Below are 26,547 nucleotides of genomic sequence, written 5' to 3' on the forward strand. Positions count from 1 at the left end.
ACAAAAAAGTATGTGAAATGATGGATGTGTTAACTAGCCTTGTTGTGGAAATCATTTCACAATATATACATGTATCAATTCATCACTTTGTATACCTTAAAAGTACACAGTATTATATGTCAACTACATCTCAGTAATGCTGGGGTCGGGGTGGCGGGGAGGGGGGCAGAAATGGTGGTTAAGAGAAAATGAGGGTAGGACAACACAAGCCGTGGCTACGGCTAGTACAAAACAGAAGCTGCTGTATGGCCGCAGAAGCAGGCACACACCCAGCTCTGAGCTTCCTAGCGGCCCGTGCAACAGGGGCACGTGAGCAGTTACATGATATACTTAGGAGGAAAGAGAGATGATTATGTAATGTTTATTGCACATACTTGTGTATTTCACCGCATCTAAGACAACATACGGCCTGCACACGCAACCTAGGAAGCCCAGCAGCAAAGTGAGTCCCCGCGAGTCACGTTCCCCAAACAGACCATTCCTGTGCCACTGATGCGCTCTCTGTGCCCTTTAGACTGTCAGCTTTGTTGTGGATCTTCACAGAAAGGACACAGTAACATGGTGGAGAGCAAGTGTCCTTGACCCCATCGCCCAGCTGCTCACGGAAGTCTCGTAGAGCCGTTGGTTGTGGTGGCTGCACCACACATGGGCACGTGGTTATAGAAGCTGCACAGTCTGTGCTTTAGGATGCGGCCCCGGGGATTGTAGCCTGCAGAGAACTTCGGGAACCAGCCATTTGTGCGTGGGGAATCCGCCATTTTTAAATGTCAGTAAAGCACGCAGAGACATCGGAGTTTCAGGAAATTAACTGCCCCGGGCGCCTGGGTGGCTCCGCTGGTTAAAGGTCCAACTTTGGGGCGCCTGGGTGGTGCAGTTGGTTAAGCGTCCAACTTCAGCCAGGTCACGATCTCGCGGTCCGTGAGTTCGAGCCCCGCGTCAGGCTCTGGGCTGATGGCTCGGAGCCTGGAGCCTGTTTCCGATTCTGTGTCTCCCTCTCTCTCTGCCCCTCCCCCGTTCATGCTCTGTCTCTCTCTGTCCCAAAAATAAATAAAAAACGTTGAAAAAAAAATTAAAAAAAAAAAAACGGTCCAACTTTGGCTCAGGTCATGATCTCATGGTTCATGAGTTCGAGCCCCGCCTAGAGCTGTCTGCTCTCAGCACAGAGCCCACTTCGGATCCTCTGTCCCCCCTCTCTCTCTACCCCTCCACTCACACACACATACACACAGTCTCTCTCCCTCTCTCTCTCTCTCTCTCTCAAAAATAAATAACCATTTAAAAAATTTTAACTTCCCTTAGGGCCCTCCAGGATGAGGAGCTTCAAGCCACATCCCTGAGGACTGGCTGAGTTGACCCTGTGTGTACCCTGTATGCTTAGCTGTAAGTCAGCTAAGAGCAGAGCTTACCAAAAATGATGGCTTTTTGGCAGTAATTAGCATAGCAGGATCTGTGTCTAATAGAGCCATTCCTTTCCTCCCTGCCTTACACTTATTAGTTCAGAAATACTTTGTGTTTTTTAGGTCTGTGTTATAAAATCCCATCCTATCTACACATACAGGTATCCTTATATTTCCATTTTCTGTTGTCAGAGTGATGCATCCGGCTTATTTAAAATGGATATCATGTTAATAAGGAGCAGTTTAAAAAAGGGAGGGAGGCACACCATATCTGATATTTTGTCCCCTGAGACATTAATTTTTTGTCAACAGACTACTGCTACCGTCCTTCCTGCTTATCGTTGTATTAAGGTAGAGATTCCAGGCCTTAGAAACCAGAGGAGAGATCATGAGCTCTGCTTGTCTTACTTCCTAACCATTTTTTTCCTCTGAGTCACTGACTTAGGAACAGACAATAAAAGCTACAAACAGTCTTTTATTATTCCCATAGATTTCTCTAGACGATAAAGAGTGGATATGAGTCATTGCAAAAGTAGAACATTGTTGTATAACAGTGGTGGACTAAGATGTCTGCAGTCCATACATAGTATCAGATTTATAAGGGATGGAGAGGAAATGAGGGTGCAGTTTAGAGGGGGTGCCTCGTGGTCGAACAGTAGGATTGAGAAGAGAAGCGTCGCTTTCTTACATGCCAGGACCATAAGTTCTATGCTAGGTCCGAACAGAATGCCATCAGTTTCAAGATAAAGAGGTAGGCATGAATCAGCTTCCTTTTTAGCGTGATCCTTGATCAGCTCCTCCTCAGTGTCGGTTGACCTTGAGTGTTTGAATTCACTGTCCTCTGTAAAGGAGCTGGGCCGGGCCCATCACAACACTGCTGGTATCCATAAAGTTTAGTACATTTGATACTGGTTTTTAAATCTGCCTGTTAAGAATCTGGCCTTCTGCGACCTCTCTCGCTGTTGAAAGTTCAGGACCCAGTAAATAACACTCTTCTGACCCCTGAGTTCTGAACCACTTGAAAAGTAGGACAAAAGAACAAAGGAAAGAGGAGCTGACAATATTGCCGTCAACTCTGATGAAGCTTATACGGGAGAATGTGGATTTTATTTGTAGACAGATGGGCGTCCTGCGTTTAAATCCTGGAATTCGAGAAATGTGACTACCCAGTCACATCCAGCTCTGGCCAAGCCCCTCTCCTCCACCAGCACCACAGGCGGCGGGGACCTGCAGGACTGACCTCTGCTCCCTGGGGGGATGGGGGGGTGGGGGGCGCTTATTCCCTCTGGGGAAGCAGGGAGCAGGGCGGTGCATGCCCAGTCCACTCCCAAACCCACCAATCCAGGAAGTCAGCCCTGCAGCAGGGGGATTATGCTGGTGCAGGACCCTGCAGAGGAGATGCCGAGAGTGGGACCCTAGTTCATGCCCAGAGAACTGTGTCTGAACCTCCACTCACATTAGCGGAGCTGGTGGTCAAATCCAGATGTTCCCAGGACTAATAATGACGGGATTGATTTTTTGGAAAGAGAACTCTCCCAGGTGACCTCTTCTAGCTTGATTGCCTGTCGCCACCCCAACCCCAGGTGCGTCATTCTTCAGTCCTCACCAACTCCGGCTCCAAACTATGGGGCTGAGTATCCGCCGGGGTACAAGATAAATCTGATTCTATATTCTCAGCCATCTGATAATCGCAAGAAGAGAAGCTTCTCCCTCAGGGCACAAGTGGTAGGGATTTTTTGTTTTCTTTTTTTTTTTTAGTGTATTTATTTTTTGAGAGAGAGAAAGAGAGCAGGGTAGGGGCAGAGAGAGAAAGAGGGAGAGAGAGGGAGGGCGAACCTCAAGCAGGCTCTGCACTGTTAGCACAGAGCCAACGCGGGGCTCGAACTCAAACCACGAGATCATGACCTGAGCTGAAATCAAGAGCTGGATGCTTAACCGACTTAGCCACCCAGGTGCCCCTGTTTTCTAAGACTGCACAACCGATACACAAATGTGTTCACTGGAAAATACATAACAATCTAATAGTAAAGTAAACATAAACCCCACGTCTCCCTCACACTCACCCCATCTCCTCTCCCTCCATAGGTAACCCTGTTGACTGCTTCCTCTTCTTCCTTCCAGACCTTTAAAAGTTCTGTAGAATTAAGGTGTTTATTTTACAGTTCACTCTGCAACTGTCTCTTTGAACTTGGTACATTTTAAAGAATTTTCTGCGTCCTTCTGGGTTTACTCATCTTTTCTTTATCTTTTAGAGTTTTAACACGATACATTTGACCGTTCCTCTGGTAAACCTCAAAGTGGCTTTTCCATTTTTCGCTGCTTCCAGTAGTGAGGCAGCACACACCTTTGTATGGCACAGAACAGCCTGTGAAAGCGCCGTGGTTTGTCTCTCTTCTTACTCCTCTGTGTGTGCTGGGCAGGCACGAATGCAGAGACACCCCAGGAAAGGAGCACCGGGGCTGATGCGGGAGAGGCAGCGTCCAGCCCAGGGCAAGAGTGGGGCTGGGGATGAGCTGACCATGATACAGAGTCCGGGGCATAGCCCCGTGAGCGAATCCCAAGCCCCTCCTAGTGGTACCTGTGCGTTTTGGGGTTCATTGGCTGGGGAGGTTTCCCTTTAAATGCATCCTTATTTGGAAAAACGGCCCACTTGGGAATTAACCCTTTTCTCAAAACTCCCAAGGAAACCGCCTTGGGAGAATAAGTTAAAATACCACCAGGTGTGATTGCATTCTATATATTCAAGACCCCGGACATGTGAATCTTAGAAAGCATTTACATCAAAATCAGCCATCTTTCTTAGCACTAAAACCTTGCAAGGTGCCGGGACGTGGCGGTGACCCTTTCTCGGGGTGGCCTCGTGCAGTTGCTCAGGAAACGTTGCCGTGGCATGCTTCTGCCGAGGAGGGTGCTTCCTACAGCTTCCTGTCGTGTGGACCATGGCTCTGGCTTGAAGTTCGGCACCTTCAGCCCTTACGTTCTCCATTCCATAGCTTTCTGAAGTCTTGGCGAGATGCCTGCCCTTTGTCGGCGTCGCCACTGCATCTCGAGGCAGGCTTTCTGGGTCTAGTGCTCACTGTCTTGAGGAGGAGTTGCCGTCCTCGCTCACCTCTCCCTGCCACACCTCGTGCCCAGTGCCCATCGTGTACCTGAACTGACCCTGGTGATGTGAGGATGGACCACCTCTGATCTCAGCCACTTGCTGGGACCATGATTGGCAGAGAATGTACCGTTAGCTCAGATTTTTCTTCTGACTTCCGGACCCAGACTCACGAGCCTTTTCTCTGTGAATGTGTGACCAGCACATCATTTCCGTGTCCAAAAGCAGGCTCGTCCTTTCCTCCCAACAGGTGGTCTCCCCTCCTGTGCTTCCTGTCTCGGTGAATGACACTCCAGAGAACGCCTGGGAATCATCGAAACCTCTTCCCTCTCTTTTGCCCCATGTTCAGGCTGTCCTTGGGATCTGAGTGGCTTCCTCCCTCCTGCCCCACCTCTTTGTGGATTTGGGTTTGTTGAGCTCTTCCTCTTTCTGTCCTGGCTAAAGCAGCGTTTCCTAACCGGTCTCAGCCTCTGAGCTCTCGCCTGGCTGGTACTCCACACAAGTGCAGGGGTGGCCTTTCTGGTTGTGTTTTATTTATTTACACCCTCAAGTTTCGGGAAGGATTTAGGTACATCCAGTCATCAATCATGTTACTGTCCTGCTTAATACCTGTCATTGACCCAGGTCCCAAGTGCTCAGCGTGGGGTGCACAGCCTTCTGTGACCTAAGGCCCATCCCTCTCCATGCTCAGCTCTGCTCACAGAAAGCCCAAGAGAAAGCCCAGCACCGTCCCCGGCACCTCCCCACGGGGGCATGTTGCCGTGCACCTTGCCTAGCCACCCCCCCCCCCACCTCAGATGCCCACAGGCTACAGGGTGCTGAGGCAGGGCCAAGGATGAGGCCCTCAGTGGCCCGGAGAGGCTCCTGCCCGAGAAGTTTTGGAGGACGTGACTGGCACTTTCAGGAACTGGGGCACTCCCACTCCACATACATACCTAGCGCCATTCCCAAATGGGCACTGTGTTCCAGCTCAGCCTCCCCTCCTGCGTTTCCCCCTGCAGTCCCGTGTTGTGCAAGCACCCCTTCCTGTTCCACAGCTGGTTGTGGTGGCCTCCCGCCTCCTGTGGCCTCTTCTGTCCCGTGGCTAAGGCGTTTCCTCATGCCTCCCACTGTGGTTGTTTGACCTCTTCCAGGTCACCTCTCCCTGAGGCCGCTCGCCAGAGGGGCCTGCCTTCACCGTTCAGCTGTCCAGCTGTCCGGCTGTTGTCCCAGGGCCCGGGAGGGAGGCTGGGGGCAAGTGGGCCTGGCCTTAGGTTTCCAGCCCCAAACGGTGCCTTCCACGAAGTCAGGGCTCGGCGGCTGCTGTGGGCTTCAAGCCACGGCCCCTTCTCTCCCACCCTCCGGGGCTGCACGCGCCTGCCTGTGGAACAGCCTTTTCCAGAGCAAGTGCCTAGAAGCACTAATCCCACAGCCTTTCCCCATCCCCAGAGCCAACCGCTGATGTATTAAGTTTGAGACGTGCTGTGTTCTGAGACGCTGAAGACCCTTGAAGAGTCCGGCCGGCACGTCTGCAGACGCTTTTGACCAAGGGACGCTTCGTCACGTTACACCTCATACTGCGTTCTCGAAACACTGTCTGACGTCACATGTCCTGGCAGAGCTCCTCATCCTGCTGTTGTACGTCCTCGCCCACACCGCGTGACCCCTGGCTTCACGAGCAGTCACAGCTGAGAGGCCCGGGCGCAGGTGCCTCGCCTGCAGCAGAGCAGCGATGGAGGCATGACGCTGCCGTGTTATCTCTGCGTGGGCAGAAATTCCTTTCTCGCATATTCAGGGGGTCCCGAGAGCCTTGCCCTGAGCCTGGCACAATGTAGGTGCTCAGTGAAGAATTGATGGCTCAGGATATTCGTTCTGCGGGCTTACACCTGCACTTTGAAGGGTTCATACCGTGCTTCCTCAGATGGGAGACCACCCCGTGTCCATTCACCTGTCTGCCATGGAGCACATGGCTTCCCTCTGGTGCCCCCCGCCCACAGAGGCCTTTCCGGAAGCTCCCAACAGAAGGTCTGGAAATCACACAGTGCCCAGTGGGGCTGCATCAGGGCCTCTTTGGCAACTCCTTGGCAAGGGGATCCATTCTGGCGCTTGTCCATCGATGTCCACAATCCATTGTTAGCTCGTGAGGGAAATTATTATTATTCCGACTGTGACTGATGACCCTGGAGCTTCTCCCGTCTTTCTCCTCCTGAGTTTTTCTTTGCCGTCCACACTGGCTACACACAGAGCGGCACCCACGGTTGGTGGCAATGACTTTTAGAAATCTAGTCCAAAGTAAAGTTTGGTCAGAAGATTGGAGCACAGCCCCTTTGGTGCTTGAGTGTTACTATTAATGCCTCCGTACAGCGGGTAGGAAGCAGCAGCTATATATAGATAGATCTATATAGGTAGATATATATATCTATATAGAGATAGATATATCCTATTGTGAGTTCTCCATTCCCTGGGCAAGTTTATCCTCAGGTATCACTGTTAAGGTCAATACCAACTTCATAACTTAAAACTGAGCTCAGTACTTCCCAGCTCTGCCAGCCCTGTGTGTGTGGGGGGGGGGGGGGGGGGAGGGTCTGCATGGATAGGCAGAAAGGAAGGGGGAGCAGTGCTCTTTCTGTGTGCTCTCCTGGGGGTCCACATCCAATGGGGCCGTTACTGCCACCACTTGCCAATAAGGCACTGAGAATTATTGATCATTGACTCTCCCCATTGGATTGTAAGCTCTCTGAGAAGGGGGCTTTGCTTTTTTCACTGGAGTATCTCTGTGCCTCACCGAGCCCAGCAGGTGGGAGGGAATCAGTAAGGACTCACTGAATGAATGAAATAGCACAAAGTCCTCTCTCATTAAGAGCACGCAGGGCCTTTCTTCCCCCAGCTCATCTTTTCGGGGTTTTTTTGTTTTTTGTTTTTACTTGATTGGATAATAAAATCTCAGTAATGTTTAACACACTGCCTTTTTAGTTATTAGTGGTTTTCAATTAATTTCTTCACAGGGCAAATAGAATGCTACAGAGTTTAGCAAAAGAGAAGCGCTGTTTTAAAAGATAGAAAGGGGGTGCCTAGCTGGCTCAGTCAGAAAAGCATGTGACGCTTGATCTCGGGGTTGTTTGAGTCCCATGTTGGGTGTAGAGATTACTTAAAATCTTTTTAAAATAAATGATAGAAAACATTTTCTTAACCGAAGAAAGGGGTGGTGTTGATGAATTTTATTTGTGGATATATGATTAGTCGACAACACTAATTTAAAAATATCTTTATTTTGTGTATACATTAGCCTGATATTTTAACATGGTTATGCCCTTATTTGACTCACTGTTTTGGCTTCTTAGTCTTCTTAATGTGTTAGATGAGTAATTTAGATGACATTTCAAACTTATTTTCTGAGCTACTTGCTATTTAAGCCAATAACAGAAATAGGCATTTCCGTTAATTACCAAAAAAAGTCAAGGGTTAAAAAATATAAAACATGGTCATGAGCCATTTAAAAATGAGGTTTGCTGTCTCCAAGATGGGGATCTGTGTGGCCTGTAAATACTACACAGTAGAAGCAGTAGAGACCGGAGTTCTCAGCCAGGGCCAGTTTATTAAATTTATTAAATTAGTCAAGGATTCTGGAGAGCCCATTTGGGGATATCAATCTTCATTCATTCATTCATTCATTCAACACATTTGATCACGTGCCTCTGTATGTCCAGGCACTGTAGCAGGTGCTGGGTACATATATTGAGGGTTACAGAACTCCATGTCTACTGAAGGAGAAAGGCACAGAAATAATTGTAAAATTGTCACAGTTCAGTGTGCTAAGTGTGGATAATGACCATTTGAGAGCTGTTGTGACACAGAGAGGATTGAGTGCCACCACCTGCCCCTTCAAGAATGGCTCTATGGAGGGCTGAGATTTCTTGTCTTCTCCTCTACTTAACTTTTTTTCCTGGAGTTCCTTAAAACCTAGTCCAGGGGTGCCTGGGTGGCTCAGTTGGTTGAGCATCCGACTTTGCTTCAGGTCATGATCTCACGGTTCATAGGTTCAAGCCCCGCATCGGGCTCTGTGCTCTGAGCCTGCTTCGGATTTTGTGTCCCTTTGTCTTTCGGCCACTCCCCGGCTCACGCTCTGACTCTCTCTCTCTCTCTCTCTCTCTCTCTCTCAAAAATAAACACTAAAAAAACAAAACAAAACAAAACAAACCTAGTCCAAACGTTATGTCACTTTACCTGCAAATAATTCAATGTATATATCCAACGGCTAAGGGCTTCACAAAACAAAAACCAAACATAATTATGATGCCAAATACAATTGGCACTAATTCTTCAGTATCACACAGTACCAGTGAGTCCATATTCATATTGCCCTTATTTGCTCAAAATGTGTTTTTTACAGTTGGTTTGAGTTGGTCCAAGTAAACGCCACACACAGCATTTGGTTTTTTGTTTCTCAAGTCTGTTTCAGTACATGTTTAATACAGCATTGTTTGTAGTGGCAAAAACAAAACAAAACAAGCCATGAATGGAACAATGTTGAATGTCCATAAAGTAGGCAGTGATCTGGCCTATAGATAAGACGAAAGGGGAATGGAGTGGGAGGGGGATTTTTCTATAAACACCTCTATAGTGTTTGACTTGGTACAAAGTGCATGTTATTTTTATACTCAAAGAGAAAACCTTAGTAAAGAAAAAAATCAGGATAATAAAATGACTTTCATTGCTTTTGTTCTCTATGATATCCGACTAGGCAGCTTTAAATGCCTCTTGAATTTGGTCCGGGGGGACCCATTCATGTTTTTATGGAGTATTCCTTGGAGCAGAGCCACAATGAACCAAGTGTTGTAGGCGGCTTGGGAAATACATCAGTAGTGTGTTGCTTAACTTCAGTTTGGGCTAATTTTTAAATCATGTATGATTATGGCCGGAGAATCCTCAGGGATCAAAAACTTTGCAAATCTGTTGATTTTATGTGAGTAAAGTGATTTAGGATTAATGCATTGCTCTCCCTGTTTAACACAGCCTCTCTTCTTTTGTTTCCATACCCCACCCCCAGGCTTCAACCATGTTAAGAGCCTCCTTGGCACCAGGGTAAGTCATTGCCCTTAGGAGCTGTTATTATGGAGAACAGCCCTGGGTAAAACTAGAATTCAAAGTAACTTTAGTAAACATTCATCTTAACAGCCTAGCTTAGAGGAGTGCCTTTGATTAGCTAGACCTCCAGTCTAGCTGGATATTAAAGGAAGTGCCAGTAATTATAAGCAAGATTATTAAACTAGAGGTATTTTTTAGTATTAATTCTACTTATTTTGGAGAGGTAGCATCAAATGGAAAAGTTCATTGAATTGTTCCCATGATATTGTATAGAATCTTCTGTCATAGGGCAGTCAGCAGAGTGGTGCAATGTCTGAATTTCATGATCTCTGCTGGCTCACACTATGACCAGGGCCACAGGATAGCTTTGTCTAGGCCTGAGCATTCCTACCCACATCAGTTAGGTTGTCACCCGTGTGGGGGTCGGATGCAAGGGAGCTTCACCGGGCATGTATGTTGCAGTAGCGAGGAAGTTGAGAACCTTTAGCAAAGGCGCGAGGAGTAAAGTGGCTTCTGTTGGCCCCCTGAGCCCCCCCTCATTATGGGAGTTCAGGGGATACAGTCAGATGACTCAGACACCTGAGAGAGACACAGCCTGCCTCCTCCCTCAGTCCTGCCTGAGTCTGACACTGACCCTGCACTTTGTTCCCTTCAGGTGGTGGCTGTATAATGTGATGCTTATGAGCACAGACTGCCGGGGCTAAAATCCCACCTCTGCCACTGGCTCTGTGACCTTGGACCACTTATGTAACTTCCCCGTGCCTCAGTCTCCTCACTTGTAAAATGACACTAATAATAACTTTCTTATAGGATTACTGTGAGGATAAAAATGAGTTAATATGTATAAAGCACTTAGTACAGTGCTGGGGATTTAATAAACTCCTTGGGTGTTTGTTAATGTTATTCCCAACGGTATAAGAAGCAAGGTCACCTGCAGAGAGTAAAGGGGGGTGGTTGGTGGAGGGGCTTAAGAGGACAAAGGAGAAGGTAGGACACAGTTTTCTTGGACAGTGGGAGAGTGGCTGGACTGCAGAAATGTGGGGTTTCTCAGCAACTTAGTTGGCAATAAATTCAGCCGGTAATATTGCCGTGATGGGCGAGTAACTGTGGCCCGCATGTGACAGGGAAGTGCTATTTCCAGCCATAGGAAGTACCCCAGCTATAGGACAATTTCAGACTTGGCTTTACAGATGGCACTTTTTTGTCTAGAACAAGTCCTGGTTTAAATTTCAAATTAAAAAATCTTTTTTTCATTTTGAAATAATTTCAAGAGCTACAGATATTGTACAAAGAATTCTCCTATACCCTTCACCCAGATTCCCCATGTTAATATTTGACACAAGCCCAGGGCAGTTATCAAAATCAGAGAATTAACGCTGGTACCATACCATCTAATCTACAGGCTTCACTCACGTTTTACCAGTTGTTCCGTTATGTCCTCTGTCTGGTCCGGCATTCAGTCCAGGATCATATGTTGATGTGGTGGTCGTGTCTGATTCCTTTACTGGAAATCATTCCTTAGTCTCTGTCTTTCATGGCCTTGACACTTTTGAAGAATACTGGCCAGTCATTTGTCATCGAAATTTTTAAAGTAGTCTGTGTTCATTTTTAAACACAGTAGTATCTGCCTCAGGAGAATAAGTGTCAAAATAGTGTGAACATGTGCGTGGCTCAACTGTTTGATGTACAAAATAGGACACACTCCTCCCAGGAGTGTTTACTGAGATCTCATTTGTGGCCCTGTTTTCTGGCCTTTTTCCCTGGGCCCTTGAAGAGGATTCCATTTTGGCTTTTAAAATTTTACATTTAAAAAAACTAGCACGGGGGCACCTGGGTGGCTCAGTCGGTTAAGTGTCCGACTTCGGCTCAGGTCATCATCTCGCGGTTTGTGAGTTCAAACCCCGCATCAGGATCTGTGCTGACAGCTCGGAGCCTGGAGCCCGTTTTGGATTCTGTGTCTCCTCCTCTCTCTGCCCCTCCCCTGCTCATGCTCTGTCTCTCAATAATAAATAAACATTAAAAAAAAATTTTTTTTTTAAACTAGCAGGTAGGGGTGCCCGACTGACTCAGTCGGTAGAGCATGAAGAAAACTGACAGGATCCTGAACACTGCCTCCCAGAGGTATTCCCTCAGTTTCTATCCCACCCTTCCAAACTAAGGAAACGAGTGAAATAGGTGAAGGAGACCGAGAGGTACAAACTTCCACTTACAAAATAAAAAGTCCTGGGATGTAATGGACGGCACAGGAACTATAGTCAATAATATTGTATTGCCAATTTACAAGTTGCTAAGAAAGTAACTTCAAAGTTCTCATCACAAGAAAAGGTGTGGGAACTTGGTATGGTGACAGAGGACAGAGAGACTCAGTGCGGTGACCATTTCGCACTGTGCGCGAGTCATCGTGCTGTTTACCTGCAAGTAATATAACGTGTCCCCGTTACACTTCAGTGAAAAGCAAAAAGAACTCTTCGTTTTTGCGTCTTTTCACCCAAGTCCTCCTGAGCCCCCAGTCAGTGTTGTGCAGTTAGTGTTGATAATAGTATTAATGTTCCGTGCACAGGATCGGGAGAACCATATTTTTGTTTTGCTTTTGGTTTTTACTTGTTTTATGATGAACTAACTATAACTCCCCAGGGAGTTGAATCCCCAGGCCCCCAGTGGTGGCCTCTATGACGAGTGTGACATGAAAGCGAGGAGGTGAATGTTGCTCCAGTCCCGTAAACCAGACCATAGGCCTCGCTCCCTTGTCACCCGTCCTCCCTTCTGTCCAGTCCCCTCCTGTTCAGCCAGGCAGACTGGCAAGACCCTGGGAAACCTGGCTTCCCCTTGGGGCTTGCCTGGAGTCCTCTCGGCCAGGGTCTACCAACTGTCCTGCTTGCTGCCCGTCTCACAGGTGGGAACTCGCGCTACCTCCTGGCACACCCCTGCGCCTGCTCAGGGGTCAACCATGACTCTTCACAGGTGTTTCTGAACCCCGGTCCGTCCTTCCCCCGGTTAGGTTCCTCGGGTTCGAGAGGCACAGTGACCTTGGGTTTTTAGGAAGAACGCTCGGCCCTGCTGACGCTAATAGTTTTTGGGCTTTGCTCCAGATTCTAAGGAGGACGTTGAGCGCTGCAGCAAGTGCTGGGGCCTCCGAGGAGATTTCATCCCTGTCGGTTGGAGCCCAGGCCTAACGGGAATGCAGTGGTTTCTAAACCTGGTTAGGCAGGGACTCCTCGTTTTGGGGAAGATGTTAAACAAAACCCCAGTACGTACCACAGGAGAGACAGAGCCGGGCTAGTTGGCGCCCAGGGGGGTCGGAGCCTAGAACCAGCCCTCTCTGTGGAAGCCTGGACCTAGTTCCGGGAGCACAGAAAACAGCCAGGCCGCCGCTAGCCTGTGCAGCTCGAGACGGGGGTCCCGATACTCAGGAGGTATAATGAACATGCCCTTTTGCCCTTTTCTTTCTCTTTGAACTTGTGTTGCCCAGTAGGAAGCTGAAGGATGTCCCATTGCTGCCCTCCTTGGATTATGAGAAACTGAAGAAGGATTTGATTTGGGGGAGTGACCGCTTGAAAGCCTTCTTGTTGCAGGCTCTGCGCTGGGTACGTACCTTAAGGGGGAAAAAGGCCATGCTAGTTTTCTTGGCTGGCTAGCTCAGATGTATCTTGTAACCCATCTACTAAAAATCTGTCTTCACGCTGCCTGCTGGCACCAACAACCTCTCAGGATCGCCTTGCCTCTTTGTAAAACCCCCGTGTTGACATCACAGTTGCCATTGCCTTCCCTTGGTCATTTGACATAGGCAGTTTCTTTCTTTCTTTCTTTCTTTCTTTCTTTCTTTCTTTCTTTCTTTCTTTCTTTCTTTCTTTCTTTCTTTCTTTCTTTTCCTCCCTTTCTTTCTTTCTTTCTTTCTCTTTCTTTTTAATGTTTATTTATTTATTTTGAGAGAGAGAGAGAGCCCCCAAAATATGCAGTTTCAAGACTGCCCCCGCGCCTGGTCTCGAGCCACACTCCTGGCCAGCGCGGTTGGCGTGTGAGCGCCCAGAGTCATTCTGACGTGACAGCTTCACCAAGACTTCTGCATTCAGGCGTTGCCGCGTGGCCATTAGAGCAGACAGCAAGGGTGGACGCTGATGAACCAGTCTTTAAGGGAAGCAAAGCCCAGTCTTCACACTGGTCCCAGTTAAGCCAGTGGTTCGGGCTTTTTGGTCTCAGACCTCTTTATGCTCTCAGAAATTACTGAGGACCTGAAAGCCTTCCGTTTATGTGAAAATTTATCTACAAACATTTATAATATTAGAAATGAAACTGAGAAAATGTTAAATATTAATCCATTTAAGATGAACAATGAACCCAGAACATAACATAAATGACACTTTTTTTTTTATAAAAAACTATTTTCTGAGCAAAAAAATTAATAGGAAAAGCAGCATCCTTACACATTTTTGCAAATTTCTTTAACGTCCGGTCTGATGGAGGACAGCTGGATTCTTACATCTGCTCCCCCATTCGATTTGTCACGGTGTCACCCTTCATACAGCCTCTGAGACATTTACTATGAAAAAGATAAACCGTATGTTAGTATTATGAAAACAATCATGACCTTGTAGGCTCCCTGAAAGGGCTTTGAGGACCCGTAGGGTTCCCAAGATGACACTTTGAGAACTACAGGTCTAGGCCAGTGCTGGTTGGCTCTTTAAATGATCCGTTCTATCCAATGGAAAAAAGACAGCCTCTTTAACAAATGGTGCTGGGAGAACTGGACAGCAACATGCAGAAGGTTGAAACTAGACCACTTTCTCACACCATTTACAAAAATAAACTCAAAATGGATAAAGGACCTAAATGTGAGACAGGAAACCATCAAAACCTTAGAGGAGAAAGCAGGAAAAGACCTCTCTGACCTCAGCCGTAGCAATCTCTTACTCGACACATCCCCAAAGGCAAGGGAATTAAAAGCAAAAGTGAATTACTGGGACCTTATGAAGATAAAAAGCTTCTGCACAGCAAAGGAAACAACCAACAAAACTAAAAGGCAAACAACGGAATGGGAAAAGATATTTGCAAATGACATATCGGACAAAGGGCTAGTATCTAAAATCTATAAAGAGCTCACCAAACTCCACACCCGAAAAACAAATAACCCAGTGAAGAAATGGGCAGAAAACATGAATAGACACTTCTCTAAAGAAGACATCCAGATGGCCAACAGGCACATGAAAAGATGTTCAGCGTCGCTCCTTATCAGGGAAATACAAATCAAAACCACACTCAGGTATCACCTCACGCCAGTCAGAGTGGCCAAAATGAACAAATCAGGAGACTATAGATGCTGGAGAGGATGTGGAGAAACGGGAACCCTCTTGCACTGTTGGTGGGAATGCAAATTGGTGCAGCCGCTCTGGAAAACAGTGTGGAGGTTCCTCAGAAAATTAAAAATAGACCTACCCTATGACCCAGCAATAGCACTGCTAGGAATTTACCCAAGGGATACAGGAGTACTGATGCATAGGGGCACTTGTACCCCAATGTTCATAGCAGCACTCTCAACAATAGCCAAATTATGGAAAGAGCCTAAATGTCCATCAACTGATGAATGGATAAAGAAATTGTGGTTTATATACACAATGGAATACTACGTGGCAATGAGAAAAAATGAAATATGGCCTTTTGTAGCAACGTGGATGGAACTGGAGAGTGTGATGCTAAGTGAAATAAGCCATACAGAGAAAGACAGATACCATATGGTTTCACTCTTATGTGGATCCTGAGAAACTTAACAGGAACCCATGGGGGAGGGGAAGGAAAAAAAAAAAAAAAAGAGGTTAGAGTGGGAGAGAGCCAAAGCATAAGAGACTGTTAAAAACTGAGAACAAACTGAGGGTTGATGGGGGGTGGGAGGGAGGGGAGGGTGGGTGATGGGTGTTGAGGAGGGCACCTTTTGGGATGAGCACTGGGTGTTGAATGGAAACCAATTTGTCAATAAATTTCATATATAAAAAAAAAATAAAAAAAAAATAAAAAATTTTGTGCATCAAAGGACACTCTCAAAGTGAATGGCAGAAAATATTTGAAAATCTTTTATCTGATAAGGATCTAGTATCCAGAATATGTAAGGAACTCTTACAATGCAACAATAAAAAGATAACAGAATTTAAAAATAAGGCAGAAGACCTGAATAGACATTTCTCCAAAGAAGACATGCACATGACCAACATGTACATAAAAAGATGCTCAACATCATGCATCATCTGGAAAATTCAAAACAAGACCACAATGAGATACCTCCTCATGCCCACTAGTGTGGCTAGAAGCAAAAAACAAATAGATAAAACAAAAATAATGAGCACTGGCAAGGATGTGGAGAAAGACCTTTGCACACTGTTGGTGGGAATGTAAAAGGGGGCAGCCACTGTGGAGAATGGTCCTCCAGGGAGTTAAGCATAAAATTACTTATGACCAAGCAACCCCAAGAGAACTGAAAATATATGTTCACCCATGTAAGAATGTTCTAGCAGCACTGTTGGTAACAGCCAAACACTGGGGTCAACCATGATATGCATTAGCTGATAAAAAGATAGACAAAATGTGGGACGCAATCCACATGGTGGAAATGTTACTGGCAATAAGAGAATTAAACACTGATGGTACAGCATGGATGGACCTTGGAAACATGGTGCTCGATGGAAAGAGCCAGACTTAAGAGTCTACATGCTGTGTGACTCCATTTAAATAAAGTGTCCACAACAGGCAAACCCCAAAAAAAAAATAAATAAATAAATGATCCGTTCTAACTTATCCTGTAATCGTGTCGGACTCCTCATGGATCCCTGAATCTCCGGTTATGTTGCCATCAAAATGCCTTTGAGCAATTTCCCCGTCTCTGGGTGGAAAAAGGCCACCTCACTTGCTCTTCTGATGGTTGGTGGTGCTTCCTGGAATGTGGTCTCGAGGCGTGCTCTGAGGATGACTCTAGCCTCAGCGGGAAGAGTCCTGCAATCAGTGGTGATGCCTGCCTCAGCTGACGAGGTGGGCAGCGGGAGTAATCTCGGGGGGCCATCCGTGCCCCAGATGTCGCCTCTCTCTGCTCAAGTCAGCAAGCCCTTTCCTTGGCTGCTAGATTGTCTGCCCGGCACGTCCTCACAGTTCGTGCTGCTGGGCTCTTGGTGAGACAGGGTAGTCCTTGGCTGAATGAATGACATTGTCACAGAATAGTCAGGAAAAGTAAACCTGTGTCTTATGATTTTGTCTGTGTCCCACTCCAGCCCAGCAGCCCTGCATGTGACACTCTTGGCACACCCTCCTTTAACAGAGTGCCCTCTCCCCTCAGGGCCTCCTGCTTGGCCACAGTGGGTCCAGCCTGTCAGCGACACCTGCCTCCGGAGGCCTCCACCTTTCGGTTCTGGGGGGGGGGGGGTCTGCCGCTCTTGTCTTCTCACCATGTGGTCCTTTACACACCCAGCGCCTCCTCGGCCAGAAGTAAGGCCTCCAGTGTCAGGGATTGTTAGGAGGATTTTCCTGGAAAAGCAAGGACATTTGCTCACTTTAGTTATGTGATGTTCTCGTGTTGTAATTCATACCTGTACACACCCATATGTGCACACGCACACACATTGCACACATGACATTTTCTTTCCTTCTTTCTTTCTCTTTAATGTTTATTTTTGAGAGAGAGAGAGAGAGACGCAGTGTGAGCAGGGGAGGGGCAGAGAGAGAGGGAGACACAGAATCCAAAGCAGGCTCCAGGCTCTGAGCTGTCAGCCCAGAGCCCGACGCGGGGGCTTGAACTCACAAACCGCAAAATCATGACCTGAGTCGAAGTCAGAGGCTTAACTGACTGAGCCACCCAGGTGCCCCACAACATTTTTTTTCTAGCCCTATGGACATGAAGTAAATTCCTCCTTAACCCGAGACTTATGGCTCTCAAGATATACAAAATTCTACGCATCTACACCCTACACACACGCACACACACACAGTATTGCTGCAGTGGTCTGTATAGTAGAAAGTCTAATTTGTTGGCAACACATTTGCTCCAAGCCCTCTTCCACCCGCCCTTTGTCCACCCCCCATCACTGAGCTCCACTCACCTGCACCCTGCATTTTCACGCCTCCCTGACCTTTACCACACTTCCTCCCCCATCCGCCATGCTCACATTCCCGTGTGGTGGCTAATGGTCTGCTCATCCTTTATGGGCCAGCTCTTGAGGCCCTTCCTGGCAAAACCCTCTCTAGATATTGGTGAGCTCTCCCTTATCTGTACACTTGCAGTCCGGGCATTTTACCACTTCACTTCTCTGGAGATTCCACGTGTGCAGGTTGATGCCTACGTCACCCATGAGGAAATACGACATTGTAACTCGTTAGTTGACTGGTTGGCTGGGTAACTAACCCTCCCCACCCGGATATTATTTACTTTGGTTAAATGTGTGGTTACCGGTACTGCCATTTAAAAGATGCCCGCTATGGGAACATTTTTCTCCATATTAAGACTTAGATCTGTTACTTTTCTTTTTCTTTATTCTAGCGCTTGACCACATCCCATCCTGGAGAGCAGAGGGAGACCGTTCTGGAAGCCTACATTGGCAACGACCTCCTGGACTGTCACAGCCACGGCCAGGTCTGTAAGAGGAGGGCCAGAGCCCAGCCAGGGCCTTTATTTCGAGGGGATGATCTTAGCAAAAGGAGGAGGCTTTACTTTTTATGAGATTTTCAATCTAGTGACTGTATGTCAGCCTTGAGCTCCTGTTAGCTGGTGAGATCTGCTATTCGCCCCACACATTGGCCCACTTTTCACCTCTGGTAGAGTCCTAAACAGGTTGAACTGCCTGATTCAACTCTGGAGCTCTTGCCTGTCGTTTTTCCTTTTCCCCAAATCCCAACTCTTTTCGTGACCCTGCCGCTTAACCGTGAGTCCTGCAAGCCTAGCATGATTTACGGCCGGCAAGGCGGGTAAGCCAAGCCAGTTGTTTTCATCTGGGCCTGACTTGAAATGTGTTAACACTATGTTTGTATATAGCTTCGGACCAGATAGGTCTGACGATGCAGTGGGGAAAGTATGGGATTCAGAATGAGATTAACTGGTTTCAAACTTCTGCCCTGCTGCCTCTGAGCCAGATTAGCTTAAGTACATTACTCTTAACCACCTCTGAGAAGGAGCCTCACCTGCCTTGTGAGGTTGGGAGGATGATTGCGTTTGGTCACGTGTGGGAAGTACTTGACCCGGTGCCCAGCACAGAGTAGCCAAGGCATGGCGGTTCCCCTCCCCACTCCTCACCCCCTTACCTGTTGCCAGCACCCGGCTTCGCTGGACAGGAGGAGGAACGAGCTCTTGAACATGGCATATATAAAGATGCCGCATTTCATTGTCCCACTGAATGTTTATCCAAAATGACGTAAATACTTTATCTTCCTATTGTTAAGCTCACAGCGTGTGCGTTGAGTGGAATATCGATACCCCTTAGGCTCGCCGATGAGACGGCACCCTGCAGAAACTAATCATGTTAGTTGTGCCTGTTGTGCACACAGGCGGTAGTGTTTGAGAATTCTGAGTTGCCAGTTTATTCTTTGAATGTAGTTTTCTTACTGCTCCCATGAAAGAGTTATGTTAAGTTTAAAAATAGTCTCTCAGATTCGTGACTTATTTTCTTTTATTTTTATTTCTTTAAAAAAATTTTTTTAATGTTTATTTACTCCCTTTTGAGAGAGAGAGCGCGCGTGCCGGTGGGGGAGGGGCAGAGAGAGAGGGAGACGCAGAATCCAAAGCAGGCTCCAGGCTCCGAGCTGCCACTGCAGAGCCCAGAGCGGGGCTCGAACTCACAAACCGCGAGATCATGACCTGCGCTCAAGTCCGACACTGGACGCTTAACTGATTGAGCCACCCATGTGTCCCTTTTTACTTCTGCTTATATTTATAATGGCATTGAAACCCACTTATCAGACATGAAGCAGTTGAAAAATACACTGTTGTGACTTTATAAACTCAAATGCAAAGAGTAAATTCAGTTGGATCTTTCTGAAACTATCTTATTTCATTGAATCTGAGATGCATTTTCCCCCCATGTTAGCATCTGGGAAATTGGAATGTATCTAATACTTGATGGCCTGTTGTAGTTTAATTGGCTGCTTTTCTTTCTTGGTTGTACATATAAAAAAAATAATGTATCCTCTAATGAAAGATGCCTCAGGTTTTCCTCTCTCTGTTTTCTCTGTTCTTTTTCTGAATGTGGCACCTCTTCACAGAGGTCTCCTCATCTTTATTTTCTAACCTTTTAGTTGAGTTTTTCATTCTCCCTTTTTGTGACATTCTGTTTTTTCATGGACATAATACAACTTCTTGTATCTCTGAGGGCATTAGTGACACATTCGTGCTTATTTCTAGTTTTCTTCTTCCTTTACCGTCTCATTTCCTTCAGGTTGTTCCCCCATCTGTTTTGACCTTATCTATCACCCATATTGGAAACTTATCTTGAGTTTCTGATAGACCTTGTTTAACTCATAATGTTTTGAGTGGGGGGAGTGAAAGCCGATTGGAAGCTGTGAATGCGAGGGTAGGACCTGTAGACGCAGTGCTCCACTGGAGGGTGAGCCAGGTGGGCTCTCTATTAGGAACCTCTGATTTTAGGATCTCTGGTTCTTTTCTCTTGGGCTGGTCATTTTCTTCTAGGAAGAGTCTTCTGTTCTCCTGCCTAGAGGGTGAGGATCTGGGTGCAGTGTTCCGGGACTCAGGTAGGAGAAGAGGACAGGGTGCTCCCTGTTCAGCATTCTTTCTGCATTTAGGTACTGCCCCTTACCCCCTTCTGGTGTAGAAGTCCTGCTTACCTGGGCCATGTGCCCCCCCACCCCGAGACCCTTTGTGCTACCCTTGCAAGAGACCAATGGGGGGAAGTATGCGGTAGGACAGTAGTGTGGGAGCAGCAAAGTGGGATCTAGCTCCTGCTTTAACAGCTTTCATTCATTCTTCTTTATTTTTTTCCCTTTTGAGGGTTAAGTGCTGTAAATTGGGTAATTCCTCATTGTCCATTGCTGCCTTTGAGACTTGACATTCTTGGGTCTGCTAAGTCTGTTACTGCCCTGCGTTCCTGATTCTGAAATTGTGTTACATTTCTTGTGCTGTCTCTCTGTCCTTCAGAATTTATGTCTTTTTTAAAAAAAAAATCCGTTCACTGTAGTTTTACTGTGGTCTGCAGGGAGCAAAATTAGATGTGTGCATTGGAGCTATCATTAACCTGGAAAAACATTAGCAACAGCAATAGCCAACAGTATTGCCTCCCTTGTGCCAGTCACTGTCTAAGTGCTCTGTATAATTGGTTCTTTTTTTTTTTTTAATGTTTATTTATTTTTGAGAAGGGTGGGGAGAGGGGCAGAGAGAGAAGGAGACACAATCCGAAGCAGGTTCCAGGCCCTGAGCTGTCAGCACAGAGCCCAACACGGGGCTCGAACCCACGAACTGCGAGATCGTGATCTGAGCTGAAGTGGACAGTTAAGCGATTGAGCCACCCAGGCGCCCGTATAATTCGTTCTTTTAATTTAGAAGGCTGAATAACTTATTTTTTGTCAACTCTCATAAAAAACCCGTTGGAAATGGAGATTTCCAGATGAAGCGTTGGCTTCAGTCCCTTTATTTCACCTCTAATAAATTGATACGGAGAAAGAGAAGAGCAGACCCAGAGAAGGGACGTGTGTTTACCTGTCACTTTTCCTTAACCTCATCATTTTCCTCTTTTGCTGTGTTTCCCCCACAGAGGAGTGTGCTTCAGCTGCTGCACTCCAAGAGCGAGGTGGTGCGACAGTACATGGCCCGGCTCATCAATGCCTTCGCGTCCCTGGCGGAAGGTAGAGCGTCAACTTTTCCTCCCAGAGAGCAGCTAGGTCTTATTAATGCTTTTTATTCCTTTGAAAATCGACGTTCTTCTTCACGTTTCTTAAAGATGCTGTACGTCCCCTCCATTTATTCCTGTTTAGTGCATCTAAGGTGTTTTCTGCAAATTGGCTGTTGTCCTTTTGCTTAGTTTATGTCAGAGCAAATTTTGATGGTTTTAGAGTTTACTTTATAAGCCTTCTGGTTTTATTTTGTGAGCTTTCTGGTTTCGTAACCATAGTATTTCACTGGCTTTCAAGTATATAACAGGTAATGCATTTTCTATAGTTTTCTGCAAAATAAGGTTAGTGAAATAATCAAAGCTGATTCCAATAAGCACTGCACCATTTCCTTCAAAGGAGTGTAACCTCTAGGGGCTCCCGGCTGGCTCAGTCAGTGGAGTGTGTAACTCTTGATCTTGGGGTTGTGAGTCTGAGCCCTATGTTGGGTGTAGAGATTACTTAAAAATAAACTCTTTTTTTTTTTTAAGCCTATAATCTCTTAAACCAAGAGGATTTGAAAATTCCAAAGATAATACATACCAAAGCTGAATTCAAGATGATTTTACAGGGTGCCATTATCTTCCATTAAGTTCTACTTTGTTTCAGCTTTTTAAAATGTGAATAAAGGGAGTTTTCAAATGATGACTAGATGATACTCCAAAAGCTGGGTCAGTCATTCATTCGCTTGTTCTTCCGTCTGTTCTTACAAGGGAGGGTACATGCATTAATGTCATCTGTATCAAGACACAAGTCTACAACAGGCTAGTGGTAGCTCAAGGCTTATTGTAGGGTGCCAGGTATGGTTCCCAACTCCTTCCCCAGGCCACGGGTGTGTCTCGAAGGAGCAAGGAATGTGCCAGAAATCATTACTGCTTGGTTGCCCCTATTATAAAGACTAGGGGCCCCATAACATATAGATTCCTTACCCTCTTTCTCCTTGTAGATCTGACTTTTGGGTTCAAGATTTCAGGTAAATAAAAGAGCTCCCCACAAAAACATAGTGATGAATTAATTATATTTAGATTACAAAAGGAGTCATTTTTTCTTCATTAGTTGGTTGGATAAAACCAACTTTGCAGAAAAAATATGTTTTAAGTTTTTTAGAGCCTAAAATTACCCAAACTCTACATAACGTTACGTGCGAAGTGTTCATCGAAAGTGGTTTTGGAGCATGAACTTAGCACAAGATAAATTCTTCTGCTTGTGCATCTCTGGTTATATTATTAGGTCGTCTCTACCTGGCCCAGACCACAAGGGTGCTGCGGATGCTGGAGGAAAGGCTGAAGGAGGAAGACGAGGACGTCATCACCCGGGAGAACATTCTCGGGGCCTTGCAGAAGTTCAGCCTCAGGTGCTGACCGCGCAGTAGGTCATGGTAGCTCCTAACAGTAAGGTTTAGCCACTGTTTAGTCCCAATAGCAGCCCAAGGGGCACGTGATACTTTCAGTTAACATTTAGGAGAGGTTGGGTGACTTTCCAAGATAGGGCTGGAAAGCCTATCTCTAATCCTCGAGACCATCCAGCTCAGGAAGTGCCGTTGTGGTGTCCTCACGAGCGCCACGGCTGGGGCCGGCCAGGGGCTGGATTGTGTCTCAGGCCACGTGCCGGGGGTAGAGATGCACACGTGAGTAAAACCTGATGGAGCTCAGCTCAGCAAGTCGCTCGCAGCCTCTGTGGGAGATGTGCACGTGGATGAGGAGTCACAGGGGGTGTGGTGGGATTTCCGTGGAAGGTGGGCGGAGCCTCCCGCTCCCCAGTCCCTATGTCCCAGCGGCCCACCCTGACGTCTCCATCTGGACCCTGTTATGACTTGGATCTCGTAGCCACCTAGAGCTTTTGTTTGTTTTTCATTGACAGCTTTATTAAGGTATACTTTCATAGCACAAAATTCACCCCTTTTAAATGCACCATTCAGTGAGTCTTAGTAGATTTACAGAGTTGTACAGCCACCACCACAAGCTAATTTTAGAATACTTCCATCACCACGAAAAGAAACCTCATGCCCACCTCCAAGCCTCTTTCTTACCCCCGGCCCCTGGTAACCACTAATTTGCTTTCTGTAGAGTTACCCATGCTGGACATTTTAGATAAATGGAATCCTATAATGTGTGTTCTGTCGTGACCGGCTTCATTCACTCAGCATCATGGTTTTAAGTTCATCAGTGGTGTAACATGTCAGGACTTGGTTCCTTCGTCATGCTGAGTAACGTGCCGTTTTATGGACAGAACACATTTTGCTAATCTATTCAGCAGTTGACAGATACCTGGATTGTTTCTACTATTTGTCTATTATGCATAAGCCTCTTAGGAACATCTGCATACAAGTCTTTGTGTGGACACATGTCTTCCTGTCTCCTGACTCGGTGTCTAAGAGTGGAATCGCTGAGTCGTTCAGAATTCTTGCAGCATGGCGTTCCCTCCTGACCACCTCACTTTCTCTCGGCCTTAGTAAGAAATCTCAGCTCTTTCTGACCATCAGCCCCCTTCTGGACATACTTTCTTCCTGTCAAATGTGGTTAACTTTTTTTTTTTTTTTTATTAGAAAGAGTGGGGGGGCGAGGGGCGGAGGGAGAGAGAGAGAAATGTGGTTAACATTTGATTGGTACGCTCTCACTAGTAGCCCAAAGCCTGCAAAGTGACTTATTCTTTTTCTTTTTCTTTTTTTCCCCCAAGGTGACTCATTCTAAGTGTGTATGTTTCATGAGGGAAAGCGGTAGGTAGTTAGCTCCTACTATTTGCCAGGTCCCTGCCAATGCTTCTTGTTCTAACTATGTGAATTGAGAAGATCTGTAAATGGTAATATCCAGTTATTATATTCCTCAGATCATATGAACACTTTGTCTCTGTTTGTTTATACAGATAATTTAGCCTAGTGTCGACTGCATTTGGAAAATTTTTAGAAATTCAGTGACTATAGTTAAGTAACAGAGATAAGATACAAGGAAGAAATACTTCTTTCTGGGAATACAGATATTTATTGCCAGTTTTTTCTTGCCCTGCAAACAGTAATTTAAGCTTCTCTGTTCTGGAAATATGCTTCATGTTTTTACAGTTTTCTGGGGTCTGTACAGTGAATGTAGAGAGTTAGGATTACCAAAAGAGTGTAGCCTTCGTTGTATTCCAGTAAATTTCACCGAGGTGGTGAGTGTGGTGTTTAAGACTAGCACAGATGGGCACCCGGCTGGCTCAGTCGGTAGAGCGTGTGAATCTTGTTCTTGAGGTTGTGAGTTCGAGCCTTACATTGGGTGTAGAGTTTACTTAAAAATAAAATCTTGAAGAATAGCGCAAGTAGATACTGTCCAGGTAGGAGTTTTACCATAACCTGTTCATTAGGAGATGTGCAGTGGTCGTTCCTCCATGGTGTTTTGATTTTCAAAGAATTTACGTGACTTCATAGTGATACCATTATGCCTGATCTCATCAGTTCTTAAGGCCGGCATGAAGACATTCACCATAACACATTTTGATGAGGTGTTGGATTTTGTAAGGTTTTATACCTAGACTCTGGGTGGAAAACAATTCTGTATCAATTATATGACCCACATCGTTCAACTACCCTTAGTTTCTAGAGACCTGACTCAAAATGGGATTGGGCTGGTTGTTTGCTTTTCTTGTTTTTCACACAGCTCAAGTGCCTAGCTGGACTAGAGTTTACTAAAAACCCATTTATTGGTGATGAACTATTCCTATGGCTATCTCTCGGGTCAAGTAGACCAAAAGCTATCAATAAATATTTATGAAATATTGGAAGTAATACTCTGCTAATTGTAAATGTTGAAAAAGAAACTTTCAAAGTAGGAGGCCTCCTGACTGCCTTCTCTCTGTCTGAACCCTTAGTAGTACCCTCGAAAGGTAAAGGCATCTGTTGTTTCAGCTGTGCAGGTCTAACAACAAAATATCCTTCAGAGTCTGTATCTCCTGCACAGTTTGCCTATTCTGACAGGGGTGCACATCACCCCGTAGTCTTGCAGGGAAGGTTTCTCGACAGCTTTAGTTGACCTGTAGGGCTTTTGCATCGTAGGCGCCCACTGCAGACAGCGATGATTCGAGACGGCCTCATCTTCTGGCTGATTGATATTCTGAAGGACCCCGACTGCCTGTCTGACTATACGCTGGAGTACTCGGTGGCTTTGCTCATGAACCTCTGCCTCCGGAGTGCAGGTCTGATAGCACCCCTCCCCCACCCTGTCCCTTAGCCCTCTGGCTCCCCCACAACCTGTCCCCCATCCCCCCTATCCCCCAGCCCTCTGGCTCCCCCTCTACCCTGTCCCCCATCCCCCCCATCCCCCAGCCCTCTGGCTCCCCCCACAACCTGTCCCCCATCCCCCCTATCCCCCAGCCCTCTGGCTCCCCCTCTACCCTGTCCCCCATCCCCCCCATCCCCCAGCCCTCTGGCTCCCCCCCACCCTGTCCCCCATCCCCCCTATCCCCCAGCCCTCTGGCTCCCCCTCTACCCTGTCCCCCATCCCCCAGCCCTCTGGCTCCCCCCCACCCTGTCCCCCATCACCCCCATCCCCCAGCCCTCTGGCTCGGGTGTGAACCCGGACCACCACCCAGCCTGCTGTGGTTTGCCTTTAGTCTCCCTCATAGAGAACTGAAACAGAAGTAGGGTGTAAAACATTTCCAGATAGTTATACAGTTGGTGAATCCCTGAAGCCAAATACCTTGCTGCCCTTGGAAATACCATTTTATGTGTTTACAGCACCTGCAGTAAGAGGAAATTAAAATACTTTATATTTTTCTTCATCTTCATTGCACTATTCAAAGGCAGGAAGTTAAGAATTCTCATCCATTCTGTCCCAAGACAAAGAACTATATTTCCAGGATTCTACAGGGTTAAGTCGGTGGCAGAGCAAGGACGCCCGACCAGGCTCCCTGCTCCTCACCACAGCAGTCTCCCCACTTCACACACCGCCCCCCCGGAGAGGGGATTTTCACGCGCACATCTCAGCTCATCTGATCAGTAAAGGCAGTGATCGCAGCTTTTCTGCAGGTTCCATCCATGAAATGATCAGTTATGGGGATAGAAGAAGCTTCTTTAGAAGAAGTGCCAAGTCCGACCTGTGGCTGCCCTCAGTCTGAGCAGCCCCAGTTTGTGGAGAAGTTACGTGGCTAAATAGCTCCGGGGTATTCGTTAGAAGC

The 26,547-nt window shown here is 46.6% G+C and overlaps 1 protein-coding gene across 5 annotated transcripts in view; it reads left to right on the forward strand.

Moving 5' to 3' along the window:
* Positions 1–26,547, forward strand: part of ARMC9 (armadillo repeat containing 9) — a 151,081-nt gene that overhangs the window by 40,535 nt on the left and 83,999 nt on the right. For 4 of the 5 annotated variants that reach the window (XM_030325428.1, XM_030325431.1, XM_032594533.1 and 1 more), the window contains 6 exons: positions 9,524–9,558; positions 13,031–13,145; positions 18,071–18,163; positions 21,288–21,378; positions 22,633–22,756; positions 25,427–25,566. In XM_030325428.1, the coding sequence (XP_030181288.1) occupies positions 9,524–9,558; positions 13,031–13,145; positions 18,071–18,163; positions 21,288–21,378; positions 22,633–22,756; positions 25,427–25,566 (598 nt within the window). The remainder of the gene's footprint in view (positions 1–9,523; positions 9,559–13,030; positions 13,146–18,070; positions 18,164–21,287; positions 21,379–22,632; positions 22,757–25,426; positions 25,567–26,547) is intronic. The other variant, XM_030325430.1, reaches the window with a different exon arrangement.

Source organism: Lynx canadensis, chromosome C1 (genome assembly GCF_007474595.2).
Source record: "Lynx canadensis isolate LIC74 chromosome C1, mLynCan4.pri.v2, whole genome shotgun sequence".
NCBI classification, from domain to species: Eukaryota; Metazoa; Chordata; class Mammalia; order Carnivora; family Felidae; genus Lynx; species Lynx canadensis.